The sequence below is a fragment of the Belonocnema kinseyi genome, chromosome 3, assembly GCF_010883055.1.
Source record: "Belonocnema kinseyi isolate 2016_QV_RU_SX_M_011 chromosome 3, B_treatae_v1, whole genome shotgun sequence".
Lineage (NCBI taxonomy): Eukaryota > Metazoa > Arthropoda > Insecta > Hymenoptera > Cynipidae > Belonocnema > Belonocnema kinseyi.
The window spans coordinates 86001911-86016358 of NC_046659.1; the positions used below are offsets into that span (position 1 = coordinate 86001911).

Consider the following 14448-nt stretch of genomic DNA (forward strand, 5'->3'; position numbering starts at 1 on the left):
GATGGAATCATCATTATTAGGTAAAAAAAAGGTTAGGGAATAATAAAGAGAGTATCTAATTTTAATGTTCTTGTGTTAAAATGTTTAAGAAAATGTATGATATATTATCAGAAATGACGGTAAACAGTTGCAATAATGTGTTTTATAACTGAGGAATAAACAAGTTGCGAAGCACAAATTTTCCTATTTTCAGTTATTTGTTAATTCCCTAAAAACAAAGAAATGTCCAAAAACATAAAACAGTCGATTTTTTATTATTTGGGGGGAGGGAAGGGGAAGGCAGGCTTTTTTAATGTTTAATTTTGGAAAAGACGAGTCCTTTATAGGAGAGTGTGCAGGCGAGAGTACTAACGTTGGGAAGCACTTGAATCTGCTAACAATGCAATCGTAGACGGCGCCGCGTGTTTTCTTAGAAAATGGATATTTCCGCCAATTTCCAATGAATCGATCTAAAAATTTCCAGAAATCTTCCTCCAATAGTATGGAACAAACCTCTCACTGGAAGTTGTCTCAACTTTAAAGTTCACTCGATACTTTTCTTCACCGAAGCTAAAAAACGTGCTCACCGTCAGGTCTCCATTTGCAATTAATTATTATTAAACAATTAACATTTTTAACTTTTTTCTTCATTTATTAGGCATCCCTAGGGTATAGTTCGTATGTATACCAAATTTCAAATAGTTTCAATAATATTTGTCTGAATGGAGACGATTTATGTTTTAAAACATAATTGAATTTGGCGAAATTTTTTCATAACTTTCAATTTTATTATTAAAAATATACATCGGAAAGAAAAACTTCAAATAGAAAAAAGTTCCGTCTTGTCATTATCTACAAGCCTATATGTTTTTTTTATTTAATTTTTTGAACTTTAAAATTTGGATATCACAAGAAGTTTGGACAATACTTTCTCGCGGTTTCGAGCGCTTGTCCCCTTATTGTATCCGGACCCTCAATTATAATATTCAGTTTATAATGCTTAATTCGATAATCTTTTACTAAACTACATTTTGGATTTTTATTTTTAAGCCTATATTTTTAATTTAAAGAATTTTAAAATGCAGTTTTGGAAGACTTATATAATTAAAAATTAAAAGTGTTTTAAATTGAACATTTTTGATATAAAAAAATGTGTACTTAAACAACTTTAAATATAAATTAATTAATTATTTTGCAAATAGAACTGAATTTGAAGTATCAATTCAAAAGCCTTAGGTGTGACAAGAATGTTAATAATTTGAAACTGAATTTGTTAAATAGAAAGCCTTAAATCTTTGAAATTTCAAGGAACTTTTAAACGTTTAACGTAACGATTTTAATTGTTTCATATAGAAAATTAATAATTTATGAGTGAAATTGTTGAATTTTAATGTATAAATAACAAATGAGACTTATTATTTGTAGAACAATTCGAGTAATTTTTAGAGATATTTAGAGGTTTTGAATATATTAAAAAGTAATTTAAAACTTCAAATGATTTCAAATAATTTAAATGAAGTGTGTGTTCCTAGAAAACTCGGCTATTCATACCGAAATTCCGGTGCAAATAACTATGGCCTTATTTAAAACAAAATTTAGATTTTTGCACATTTTGAGCAAAAGAATAAAAATATTTTCTTAAGATTGCTAGTACAATTGAAAATTATATATTTTTTTTAAATTATTTGAAATTCAAATAATTTTAAAAGATATTTAGAAGTTGTGAAAATGTTTTAATGATCATTTTAAGTTTGAAAAAAAATTGGAACAGCATGTATATTTTTCAAGTGTTTGAAATAAAATTTTGAAGCTTTTTAAGGATATCTAAGCTTTTCTTAACTATTTAAAATTAAAATAATTCAACTTCTTTTGTAACAATTGTTCAGCTAAAAAGAAGTTAGTGGTTCAAGTTTTAATGTTTCTATTTTAAAATTAATTAAAATATTATAATTTTTTAATTTATTGATTGATTTTTCAATATAGAGCATGGAAAATGATAAATTAATATTTTGGACCTGAATCTGAATCATTGAACTCCACAATTTATAAAAGTTAAAAATTCAAAAATTTTCAGTTTCAATAAATGTAATTTCAAATTATTCAAAATTTGGAATGTTCAGAAAATTTTGATTTACCTGGAAAACCCTGGAAATGTCAGGGCATGTTTTGTTGGGTATGCTTAATTTTTTTTATCTCAATATAATTGAAAAACAATGATTTTCATCATTTGTAAGAGTAGTTTTATATTGTTGTATTTACCTATTTTGTTGAAAATAAATTTCTTCTTGATTTCAAATTAATTTTTTAACCGGGAAACTTAACTTCTATTTTTGATTGAAAATTGATCGTTTTTTATAAAAAAATTTAAGTATCTGGTTGAAAATTCATCTTGTTTTCTTGAAAATTCCACAGTTTGCAATTTTTCTCCGTTTTTAATGACAAAATATTTCTTAGGTGAAAATTTAACTTATGCTGAAAAGTCGTCTAGTTTGGTTGAATTTTTTGAAAATTTTTGTTGTTAAAAATTAAATTTTTGTAAACTGAAAATGTTACTATTCCATATGAATATTCCATTATTTTATTTAAAAATACATCTCTTTGTTGAAGAATCGTCATTTTAGATAAAAATTAATTTTGTTGGTTTAACTGTAATTTTCCTAACTGAAAATTTAACTATTCAATTTTTGGTTGCAAAATTATCTTTTTTTAGTCGAAAATTCAAATATTCCAGCGAAATATTCACCATTTTGGTTGAAAATTGATATTATTAATTAAAATTTAAACTCTTGTGAAAAATGCATTAATTGGTTGAAATTTTTATTTTGAAAATTAATTTCGTAACTGATAATTTATAATATTTCATTTTTGGTTAAAAACTGATCTTTTTTAGTTCAAAGTTCAATTATTTTATTGAAAATTAATCTGTTTAGTTGAAAATTCAACTATGTATTTTGTTGAGAATTCTGAATTTTGTTGTAAAGTCGTATTTTTGTAGGAAATTAATCTTTTTGGTTGAAAATTTGAATGCTTGGTTAAAAAGGCATGTATGTTATTATAAATGCCATATTTTTACTTGAAAAGTTTGGAATTTAAAGCGGTTCAAGTTTAATTCATGGTAGTACCCACATTAATTTTACTTAAGCGTGCACTGAATTTTAAAAGTAAGAAAATAAAAATGTATGTGAATTGTTATTCAAATTCATAGACTTTAGAATGAAAAATTGGAAAACTTTAGAATTGAACAATTTTGCATTCAAGATTAAAAAAATGTAACTGCTAATATTTAACAATATTTGACTGTAGAATAAAAGATAAACGAATCTTAAACTGAAACTTGCACTTTTTATTATTCTAAATTGTAATCGTAATCTTAACTAATTTTCCAAAAGAATGAGCAGTTTAATCGAAATTTGCAGTATATATTAAATATATTTAAATGTTAACCCCATAAAATTTTTCGTTTAGACCAAAATTCAAAACAAGAATTAAAAGACTTACAACTGATATTAATAATAACACTTGTCGAAAGAACGCAATTTTAATAAGTTCGAGAATTTGAACAATTTTTGAACAAAAATAACAAAAGCCAGCATTTAACAGTTCGGTAAATTAAATTCAATTTTTAGTAGATGTTAAGTATTTTTTCTTTTAATATACAATTCACATAATATTTAATTAAAATGTAAACAAACTTATTTCTCTTACTTTTTCTTGAATGAAGAAACTTAAGGTTTTCAACTGACACCAAAATCAATCTAAAAAATGGCCTTTTATTTAGAAAATAAAAACCATTTAATTTGAAAATGTGCATATTCAAGTCTTTTGGTTTTATTTCGTACATCAAAATTTTTCTGATAAATCCTATTTTTAGAGCTTAGACAATTTCAAATTAAGTGCGCTTGAATTAAACCATTATGATTTTGTATTATTAAACAATTTATAGACGTCTTAAATTTAACAATTTCTGATTTATTGATTCTCTATTGACAGAAATCATTTAAAAAATCATTTAACATTATTTAAAAACGACTTTTTTTTATAAAAAGATTGTTTCTTCTCTTATAAATGTAAAAATAAATGTTTAATCGTTTCCCCGGTATTTTTTTTTTAATGACCCCCATTTTCCCTTTTTGCGCTGTGATCCTTGTTACGTTATAATTTCATTAAAATTATTTTCAAAATAAATTTAATTATTCCAGGAGAATGTATTCTTAGTTCGCGTGGAAGGCAAACTCGGAATGCAAATCTTGAATCCAGATCTGCCGATGCAGTGTCTGATCAAGCGAAAAGTTTTCACCTTGTTCTCCTCGCTGCTCTTTTTGGCTTTTGGTAAATCTGAGTGATATCTAATATTCTAATGTGTAATCTTATTTAGTAAATTTGTTGAAATTAGTCTGGTTTTTCATTGTAGATTGTTATTTTGATTTTAGATTATTAAGAAAATAGCCACGCAAAAATTCAACCACTGAATTTAAAGTTTTCTTTATTTATCAATTATTTTTCTTTTGCTACTTTATAAATAATTCTAGGTGCACTGCTTCTGATTGGTGGCCACAAATTGACCACTTGGTACATACAAAATAAAAAGAAAACCGAGATGGAGGTATTTCACCTTGTCAGTGAAATCATCAGAATGGTGGAGATCAATCATCAAAGTTCTGCAACAACTAGTCCCGGCGGTACCCAGGAAAGTTACCTTGCTATAAATCACGTTCGTGACAATCTCATACCCCCGAAAAATCGAAAGAAGATGGCCGCTACTTGGGAAAAAGCTGTTAAATTTTTAGACGAGAACGAGTCGAGGTAATAAACAAAATATAAAAGAGTAAATTAAAATATGTTCTATATACTACACTATTATGCGAAAATGCTACGAATGAGACTTCACACTCTTTCCATTGTTCCCTCTTTTTAAAGGAATTCCTCTTTTTTCCATATTTTCTAGAAAATTCTCCTTTTTTTTTTGTTGCTTAAATGTGAACTGAATTAATATAACCTAATTAAAAACTCCAACTGTTTTTGAATAAAAGCTCTTTTTTTGTTTGTTTGAAAAATCTACTTTTTTTCAGAATCCGTCCTTTTAGTTAGAACTTTCGTCGTTTTGAATCGAAATTTCAACCATTTGGATGAAAATTAAACTTTTTTTTTTTTGAAATTTATGTTTTTTTAAAAATTTGTCTCTTTTGCTTGAATTTGCAACTGTTTGGTTATAAATACAATTGTTTTGTTGAATATTAATTAATTTTATTTTCATTAAAAATTCAGTTATCCGTTTGAAAATTTATGTTCTCGGGATTAGAAGTCATATTTATTCTTAAATATTTGACTTTTTAACTTGAAAACTCAACTTCTTTGTTAAAAATGAATCTTTTGATAGAAAATTAATCTTTTTTTGGTTGAAAGTGCAACTATTTAGTTAAAAAATCATCTTTTTGGGATTAAAAGGCAAAAAATTTGGGTTAAAATTGTACCTATTTTATTTAAAATTCATCTATTTTAAAATTCTAATTTTGAGTTTTAAAATTAAATTACAATTTTTTATTTAATTAACATTTTTAAATTAAATTTTAATTCTAATTTTAAAAATCCATTTTAAAATTTCATCTATTCTGTAGAAAATTAATTTTCTAAAATGAAAATTGATCTTTTTTTTTGTAGAAGATTAATGTTTTTTGTCGAAAATTAAACTATTTGGTTAAAAATTAATCTATTATTTAAAATTCATCTCTTCTGGTTAAAATTTAGCTTTTTTGGTAGAAAAAATCTAAAATGTACTCGTAATCTTTTTTGGTTAAAAATGCAACTGTTTGGTTGACAATTAATAACCTGTTTTGGTTGAGGATTCAACTAGTTTGTTAACAATAAATTTTTTAGTTCATGATTAATCATTTTAATTGGAAATTAGTCTGTTTGGCCGAAAATTGAACTATTTTGTAGAAAATTAATTTTTTTAAACTGAAAATAAAACTTCCATTTTTGATTTGCAATTTATCTTTTTTTGTTTTTGTAGAAATTAAATGTTTTTATTTAAAATTCAACTATTTGGTTAAAAGTGTACCTATTTTATTTAAAATTCATCTATTTTAAAATTCTAATTTTGAGTTTTAAAATTAAATTACAATTTTTTATTTAATTATCATTTTTAAATTAAATTTTAATTCTAATTTTAAAAATCCATTTTAAAATTTCATCTATTCTGTAGAAAATTAATTTTTTAAAATGAAAATTGATCTTTTTTTTTGTAGAAGATTAATGTTTTTTGTCGAAAATTAAACTATTTGGTTAAAAATTAATCTATTATTTAAAATTCATCTCTTCTGGTTAAAATTTAGCTTTTTTGGTAGAAAAAATCTAAAATGTAATATTTTTTGGTTAAAAACGCAAATGCTTAGTTGATAATTAATAATATGTTTTGGTTGAGGGTTCAACTATTTCGTTAAAAATTAATTTGTTTGGTTGAAGATTAATAATTCTAGTTGGAAATTTATTTTTTGATAAGAATTGAAGCGTTTGGTAGAAAATACGCGTATTTTGTTTAATATTCGTCTTTTTTGGTCGAAATATTAACTATTACATTTTTCGTCGAGAATTAATATTTTTGGTTAAAAATTAAACTACTTGGTTGGATTCTGAACTAATTTGTTAAAAGATATTTATTTTAGTTGAATATTTATCATTTTTGTTGAAAATTCATCTCTTTAATTTTAAAATTGATGTTTTTTAGTAGAAAATTTAACTATTTGTAACTATATATTTTCATTTACTTGATTGAAAATGATCATTTTATTTTGGTTAAGGACTCTACTATTTTGTTGAATATTCATTTTTGTATTGAAAATTAATTATGTTAACAGTAAACTCAACTATTCGATTTTTGCTTTAAAATTGATATTTTTTATTATAAAATTAATCTTCTTAGCTGAGAATTAATCTTTTTAAGTAAAAATCTATCTCTTGTTGAAATGGCAATAATTTTAGTTGAAATTGTAGGATATTAGAACATTTCATATTGAATTCAATTCGGTACCTACATTAATTTTATATAAAAGAATTTATTCCCCTACTTATTACCCGTTTTTGAGAATAATCAACCCATTTACCCTGTTTTGAGATCTTTTTAGCAAGTCTGCAATATTTTTATTAAAATTAATTTTATTTATAAATTTCTAGTTTTCTAGTTTCTACTGTAAGGCGTCGCAATATAAATACGGCACTTAAGTATCAACGGTTTATTTAGCTTGTGATAAAAATCATTGCAATTTATATTAACATTGCTTCATTGTGTAGCGATCTTGAAAACCTTGGAAACCTTGAATGATCCTTGAATTTTTTTGAAACTTAAAAACATAGAAATCTCCAAAATTATAGATTTGTAGGCACTTTTTGTAGACTTTACTAATTATTTTATAGATTGCAAAGAACAGACTTTAATATTGTAAATAATTCTAAAAGTTTTTTTGGGGGGGGTTTAATTTTTAAGGGTTTCACCACTCAGTTTTTCAGTGTACATAGCATCATAAAAAATTACTGAAGCTTTTAAAAGGTTTCAAAATATTTTAGATTTAAAAATATTTAAAAGGATTTTGAACATTTCCAAGGCTTTTAAAACTTTCAAACGATTTAAAGAATTTGAAAAAGGGTACACAATACCAGATTTCAAAGAATTTAAAACATTTGGATGATTTGAAACGATTTCTGATGGTTTCAAAATATTTAAGAAGATTTGAAAAGATTTCCCTAAGATTACAAATAATTCAACGATTTCAACACATAAAAATATTTCTCAAAAAAAGATTTAAGAAAAATTTCCCAAAGATTTCAAATTTTCTTTAAAATTTCTTAAAGATTTCAAAAAAGATATAAGTAGTAAACCAGATTTCTAAGATCTCAAAAGATTTTCCACCGATTTAAAATATTTTAATGATTTCAATTGAATATAGAAGATTTCAGAATGATTCACAAAAACTTCAAAGATTTTATAAATATTTTAAAAAGAATTCAAGAATTTCAAATATTTTAAAAAGGGTACACTAAATTTCAGAACACTTGAAATATTTTAAAAGATTTCAAACGAATACGAAGTATTTCACAAATTTTTCAAAGATTTTTAACTATTTCACAAGGTTTCAACAATTTTGAGAAGATTTTAAATGATTTAAAAAAATTTCACAAAGGTATCAAGGATTTCGAATATTTTACAAAAATTTAAATAAATCCGAAAAGATTTCACAGAAATTTCAAGATTTCACAAAGATTTGAAGTACTTCAAGAGATTTCAAATATTCCGAAGACGACTTATATTCGTTAAAATTTAAGAATCTGTTTAATTATAGTTCTGCTTTTCTTAAAAATGGTTGGCCAATAAAAAATTAACTGTCTCATTTTTTACATCTGCAACAGACGGTTAATTCTTCATTTGATGTAAAAAGGAGACCTGGAAAATCTTTCCTAAAAATCACTGGACACATACTGTACTTTTGAAATTTATTCTAGCAATTGTGACCTCGGTTGTCAACATTTTTGAGTAACTAAGTGTTGTTGTTGACATTACACGCCTCTTTTTGTGTGAACAGTAGTCTATATAAGATAAAATAAATTTATATTGCTATTGTTTTTGTTTAGAATTCGTAGAGAAGTGCAGCAAGTTGCAGGAGAAGAATTTCATGTGTGGCGTTGGTTGCCGACTGGCAGTTTGAACACGTCAGGTGTCCTCAATTCTAGTGGATTAAAAAAAACGAAAGTTTGGCAAGGACAGGCCTTCGAAACGATGGAGGGTTCGGTAAATAGTTTGCCATGTTCTCCAACGCCTTGTCTCAAGATACGGAACATGTTCAAGCAAGACGGCGAGTTCGAGGAAGATTGGGAAACTAAAGTAAAAGATGCGATACTCGAAAAGTGTGGAGAAGATGTCAATATTTACCACATCAATGTTGATCGTGGCAGTCGCGAGGGTTGCGTCTACATGAAATGTATGTCGCAGGAGGATGCTGGAAAAGCTTATAGAGCTTTGCACGGCTGTTGGTATGATGGTAAGTTTTTTTTTTTTCAAGCATTATTCTTTCCTTTAGTTTTGGCACATCCTCATATTTTTGTGCAATCCCACGTAATCCTTAAGGATCCCTAGTAATCACATGCAATCCATAAAAGATATTTGCAATCACATGTTATAATCCTTTGCAATATTTAAAAATCGCCTGTAATACTTTGCCATATCTCGTAATACCATATAAGTATTTAATCTTTTGCAACCCTTAATAAACCTTACTCAATCCCTTAGGATCCTTCAAAATTCCAGAATCCACACTCGACTCCCCTATTCTTGTATTTTCTTATGTAATGCAGGGTGGCCACATGTCAAGGGAAAAAACTTTTGTCAGAGAAATGAATTAGCTGTTAGGAAAAATAGAAATTGATGTTTTTTTTTAATTATTTTGGAAGCACTTCCCAATATTAATATAAATATTTTCTCCATGTACATTTCTTTAAAAATAGAATTTGATTCTTTTTTATTTAAAGTTATTTATTTATTGATAGTTTGGATACATGTCCTTTACTTGATTAATGAGGTCGGACAACTCAGCGGCGCCACTAATGAAAAAGAAAATACCATATAATTAATATTTTTTGCTATTTTTCACAACAATTTTTTTTGCTAAATCAGTTTTCGAGAAACCAGGGCGACGATAGCATGCCATAATTTCATTTTAAATAATGACTAGGTCAGATTTTTTGCTCTACAATGTGCTATGAATCGCTTTTGTGAAATCAACCCTTATTTAAAAAAGCAACCCCCTGTGTTGCAAAAGTGTATTTAAAAAAAGAAACTATTTAGAGGGAAAGCACTTATAAAATAATAACACGGTATTCTGAAAGCTTAACAGAGGAGCAAAATTATTCTTCATCCCTAATCGTTACAAAAACAATCGGGAATTTATTTCTTGACCGGGAATTTAACAAATTTTCAGAAGAAGGATATATATTTTTAGTATTAAAAACTGAACAATAATTTGTTTGATGAAATGATTGTATATTCGTTCAAAGTTTAAGAATTTCTAGATTAGTACTGTTTCAATTCGAAAGCCATAAAAGCCATAAAAAATATAAAGGTGCCATTGAAACTTAAAAATCTTCTTTCAACTTAAAAAATAACTTAATAATAAGTTATTCGTAATTAAAGGCTCTTATTAAATTAAAAATATTTTTTCAGTCCAAATTATTCATTTTTAAACCATTCAATTAAATTTTTTTGATTAAGAAGAAGAATAATCATTTAATATTTAGCAATATTTGACTGCTCATTTTAAAAGTATATTGGAGCGAAATATTTAAATGTAAACAATTTGAAACTGAATTATTTGACATAGAAACCTTTAAATCGTTAGAATTTCACAGAGCTTTTAAACTTTTAACGTTACATTTTTTATTGTTATACTTAAAAAGTGTATAATTTGTAAGCGAAATTGTTGAATTTTTATGTAATTGAACACTTATTATTTGTAGACAAAATTTGAGTAATTTTAACAGATATTTAGAAGTTTCGAGTAGATTTAAAATTAATTCAAAACTTGAAATGATGTCAAGTAATTGAAATGAAGTGTGTGCAATTTTTTTCAGAACTTCTAAACATATTTTAAAATGAATAGAATTTTCCCACAATTTTGGAAATCTCTTAAAACCTTTTTAAATATTCTGTTAAAATAATTTTTCAAAATGAGAACTCATTTTCAATTTTCCTAGGAATATTAATAAAAGTATTTTATTCTTTAGCAGCCTTTCACAATGCTTAAAAAGCTTTTACATTTTTTGTTTGAAATCTGCAACAATATACATTTTGTTTAAAATTAGATTGTGGGTTATTGCACCAAAATTTGTGTACGAATGGTCGAATTTTTTCGTTACACATACTTCTTTACATTGTTTGATATCATTTTAAGTTTTAAATTAATTTTTAGTCTTTTTAAAAATTCGAACTCCAATTTATTCTACAAATAATAAGCGTTTAATTGTTATTTATAAATCCAAATTTGAAGGAAGTTTGTTTAAATTCGCAGGATTAATATAACTTTATAATATAATTTATAATTTTTTTAAAGTTCATTGGTTCATTCATCAGTTTAGAGTATTGAAAATGTAAACGTGGATTTATATTTTTGGAACCTAATCTAAATTTTTGAACTCTATAATTTATGAATGTTAAAAAATCTGAATTTTGCAGTTTATCTGCATTTTATTTAAAACTGTACAATTGAAAAATGTTAGTGTCTTCCAGTTTATAGGTGTTAATTATATTTCAGTCGCCTCTTTCTCGAGATTACAGAATGTACACACACTACTACTTTGGGCGTTCCAAGACAACCTCATATTCTTTCGTCGTGCGTTAGAAGTTACACGTTCCGAGAGTAGATATTTTTGTTTTTCGTTAGTTATTTTTCGTTCATTCAGTTTATAAGTGACAGTGAACATGAGCAATAAAAGAAAATCAAATATGGAGCTATTGAGTGTAGAATGTAAGCGTTTAAAAGAACAGCTTGAAGAATTGCAAGCTCTTCAGGAAGAAGAAGGATTTCGAGGATTCGAGTCTGTTGAACGAGATGCAGAAGGAAGTGGTGATGACGGGAGTAATTCAGAAGATGACTCTCCATTAATCCTAATCAGCAATGAAAATTCGATGAAGAAAACTTTAGAAGGTATGGTTAATCCTAGATAGACATTATGTTTGGGATTTTCAGTTTTTCTCTCCATCACAAAGGTGGAAGTTATTTGTGGTTTAAGAGATTTGAATAGAGATGAAACCTTGGAACAACATTTTAAGTGGTGAAACATACAAAATATTCCTACTTGATATTAAAACGCTCGCATGACGTTCTAATTTTCGTCTGCTATTCCTACAGTGCTTGGGAATGGGCCATTCAACAGGCATAAACATGTGTGCTCGCATGACACACGGCTCGGTCAAAGCCGCCATGCTTGAATCTTGTTCTCTCTCACTAGAGACGAAACGGTTACATGTGTGCTCGCAGGACATACTGACTTGCTAAGGACAAACCAAGCTGCCATTTTTTCTTGTTTCTCTTATGATTATAAATTCAGACAATAAACCGCGCTCGTAAGACGCATATACATATCAAGATATAAATAAATGGAACTTAGCTTATTTATAAATTTTACTATGGATAAGTCTCATATAAGTGAATTACGCCTTTTTAGATGGTAAAGAGAACGCCTTGAACAAGATAGCTGAAGAGAAAGAAAAAGATCAAGCGGATATCGATGATGAAATTGCAGAGATTTTTGGTCAGGATCCACTCGAATCTAAAGCCTTAAAATTGAAGGTTCATTTGTCAATTCAGAAAAGATGGAAATATTGGGTTTCAAATGGAATTGAGAAAGAGGAAAGGGAGAACTTATTAGAAAAGTACAAATGTCCTGACGGATTAGAGGTACTTCAATTAAATCCAGAAATTTCACTAAAACTACCAAAACACTCTAAGACTAGAGACACTTACATGGCTAAGAGACAACAATCGGCGGGGTCCGCCCTGGCCTCTATTGGATCGGTTATGTCTACACTTATCGAGGAAAAGGAAAGTGTCGATAAAGTTCTCTTATTAGAACGCCTACATGATGCAGGAAAACTCATCGCAGACATGATGCACAGTCAGGCTAAGTCTAGGATTGCCTTTGTTCTAGCCGGGTTTAATAAAGAAACAAGAACTGTGCTTGAAGACACAAAGTAAGAGGAATTTTTATTTGGTAAAAATCTAGCAGAAAAAATTAAATAAGCAAGAAGTATGGATAAAGTAGCTGTTTACTTACGAAAAAATCCTGGGCAAAAATTTCATATGCCATCATCTCAAAGACAGGCTTTAAACTCAAGCAGCCTGCTGGGAAAAAGGTCGTTCCCCAATTCATCAGGCTACTTCCAAGGCCACCCGTCGACTCAAGCAAGACCGCGACTGTACTTAAAACACAGGCCACACAATCAGCCATTCAACCAAAAAGCACAGTTCCAGGAGTACAAACCGAGGATGCAGGGGAAATTCAAATAAGTGTAAAAAAGGTTGCAGGAAGATTGAAATACTATTTGGAAAATTGGTTAACGATTACATCAGATAACTTTATTTTAAATTGTATTAAGGGTTTTAGGATAAAATTTGATACGAAAGTAGAACAGGGAAAGATACCGTTAGTTAAATTTGATTCAGTCAAAGAAGTAAATAACTGTCAACAAGCAATAGACTCACTATTAGCAAAGGGCGCCATAGAACCTTGCAGACCAGATAAGAATCAATTTTTATCGACCTATTTTCTTGTAGGTAAACCAGACGGAACCTTTCGCTTTATTTTAAATCTAAAAAAGTTGAACGAGTTTATCAGAACAGATCATTTTAAAATAGAGGACCTTAGAACGGCTGTAAAATTAGTTTTTCCGGGGTTTTTATGTGCACCATCGATTTAGTAGATGCTTATTACATGGTTCCCATTCATGAAGACAGTAGGAAGTTTTTAAGGTTTGAATTCTTTGGGAAACTTTTTCAGTTTACTTGCTTACCATTCGGTTTGAATGTAAGCCCGTTTATTTTCACGAAACTGATGAAGCATGTTGTAAATAATTTAAGAGCGAAAGGACTGATGTCAGTAATATACCTTGATGATATGTTATGCGTGGCTAAGGATTTTGAATCTTGCAAACAAAATACAAAAGATCCTTAGAAAGAGAAAAATGTTTAGCATTAACATCAAATAACTTTGATTATGACAGAAAGATGTTGATTCCAAAGTCTATCATATGTGATTTAAATTGGTGGATGAATGCATTACCGGGTACGATAAACTCTATTAAAACAGGTGATTTCATCATGGAAATTTATACAGATGCTTCTGACACAGGTTGGGGTGCTACGAATAGTTTAGATCAGGTTTATGGATTTTGGGTTGATGAGCAAAAGAAGTTTCATATAAATTACAGAGAGCTGTTAGCAATAAAATTTGCATTAGAAAGGTTATCATATCAATTAAGTAACTGCCAAGTCCTGCTTAGGATTGACAACACAACAGCCATATCTTATATTAATAAGATGGGCGGTGTGCGCTATCCTTCCTATAATAAACTGGCTAAAGACATCTGGCAGTGGGGAGAAAACAGAAGGATTTTCTTTTTTGCATCCTGTATAGCATCAATTGATAATAAACAGGCGGACAGATTATCTAGAATGAAAAATAATGACGCGGAATGGGAGCTGAATAATAAAGCATTTCAGTTAATTGTTAAAAGATTTGGTTGTCCAAGTGTGGATTTATTTGCCTGTGGGAATAACTCTTAAGTGTAAAAATTTTTTCTCGTGGAAACCCGATCCAGAAGCTCTACAAATTAATTCATTTACGGTAGAATGAACAAATCTAAGATTTTATGCATTTCCACCTTTTAACTTAATTTAAAAAACTCTTGTAAAAATCAAACAGGATAAT

General features: G+C 27.7%; 1 protein-coding gene across 1 annotated transcript in view; it reads left to right on the forward strand.

Annotated features, from left to right (window-relative positions):
• Positions 1 to 14448, forward strand: part of LOC117169665 (inner nuclear membrane protein Man1-like) — a 34778-nt gene that overhangs the window by 12161 nt on the left and 8169 nt on the right. Inside the window, exons 7-9 of the mRNA XM_033356145.1 lie at positions 4179 to 4308; positions 4509 to 4782; positions 8602 to 9008. Of these exons, the coding sequence (XP_033212036.1) occupies positions 4179 to 4308; positions 4509 to 4782; positions 8602 to 9008 (811 nt within the window). The remainder of the gene's footprint in view (positions 1 to 4178; positions 4309 to 4508; positions 4783 to 8601; positions 9009 to 14448) is intronic.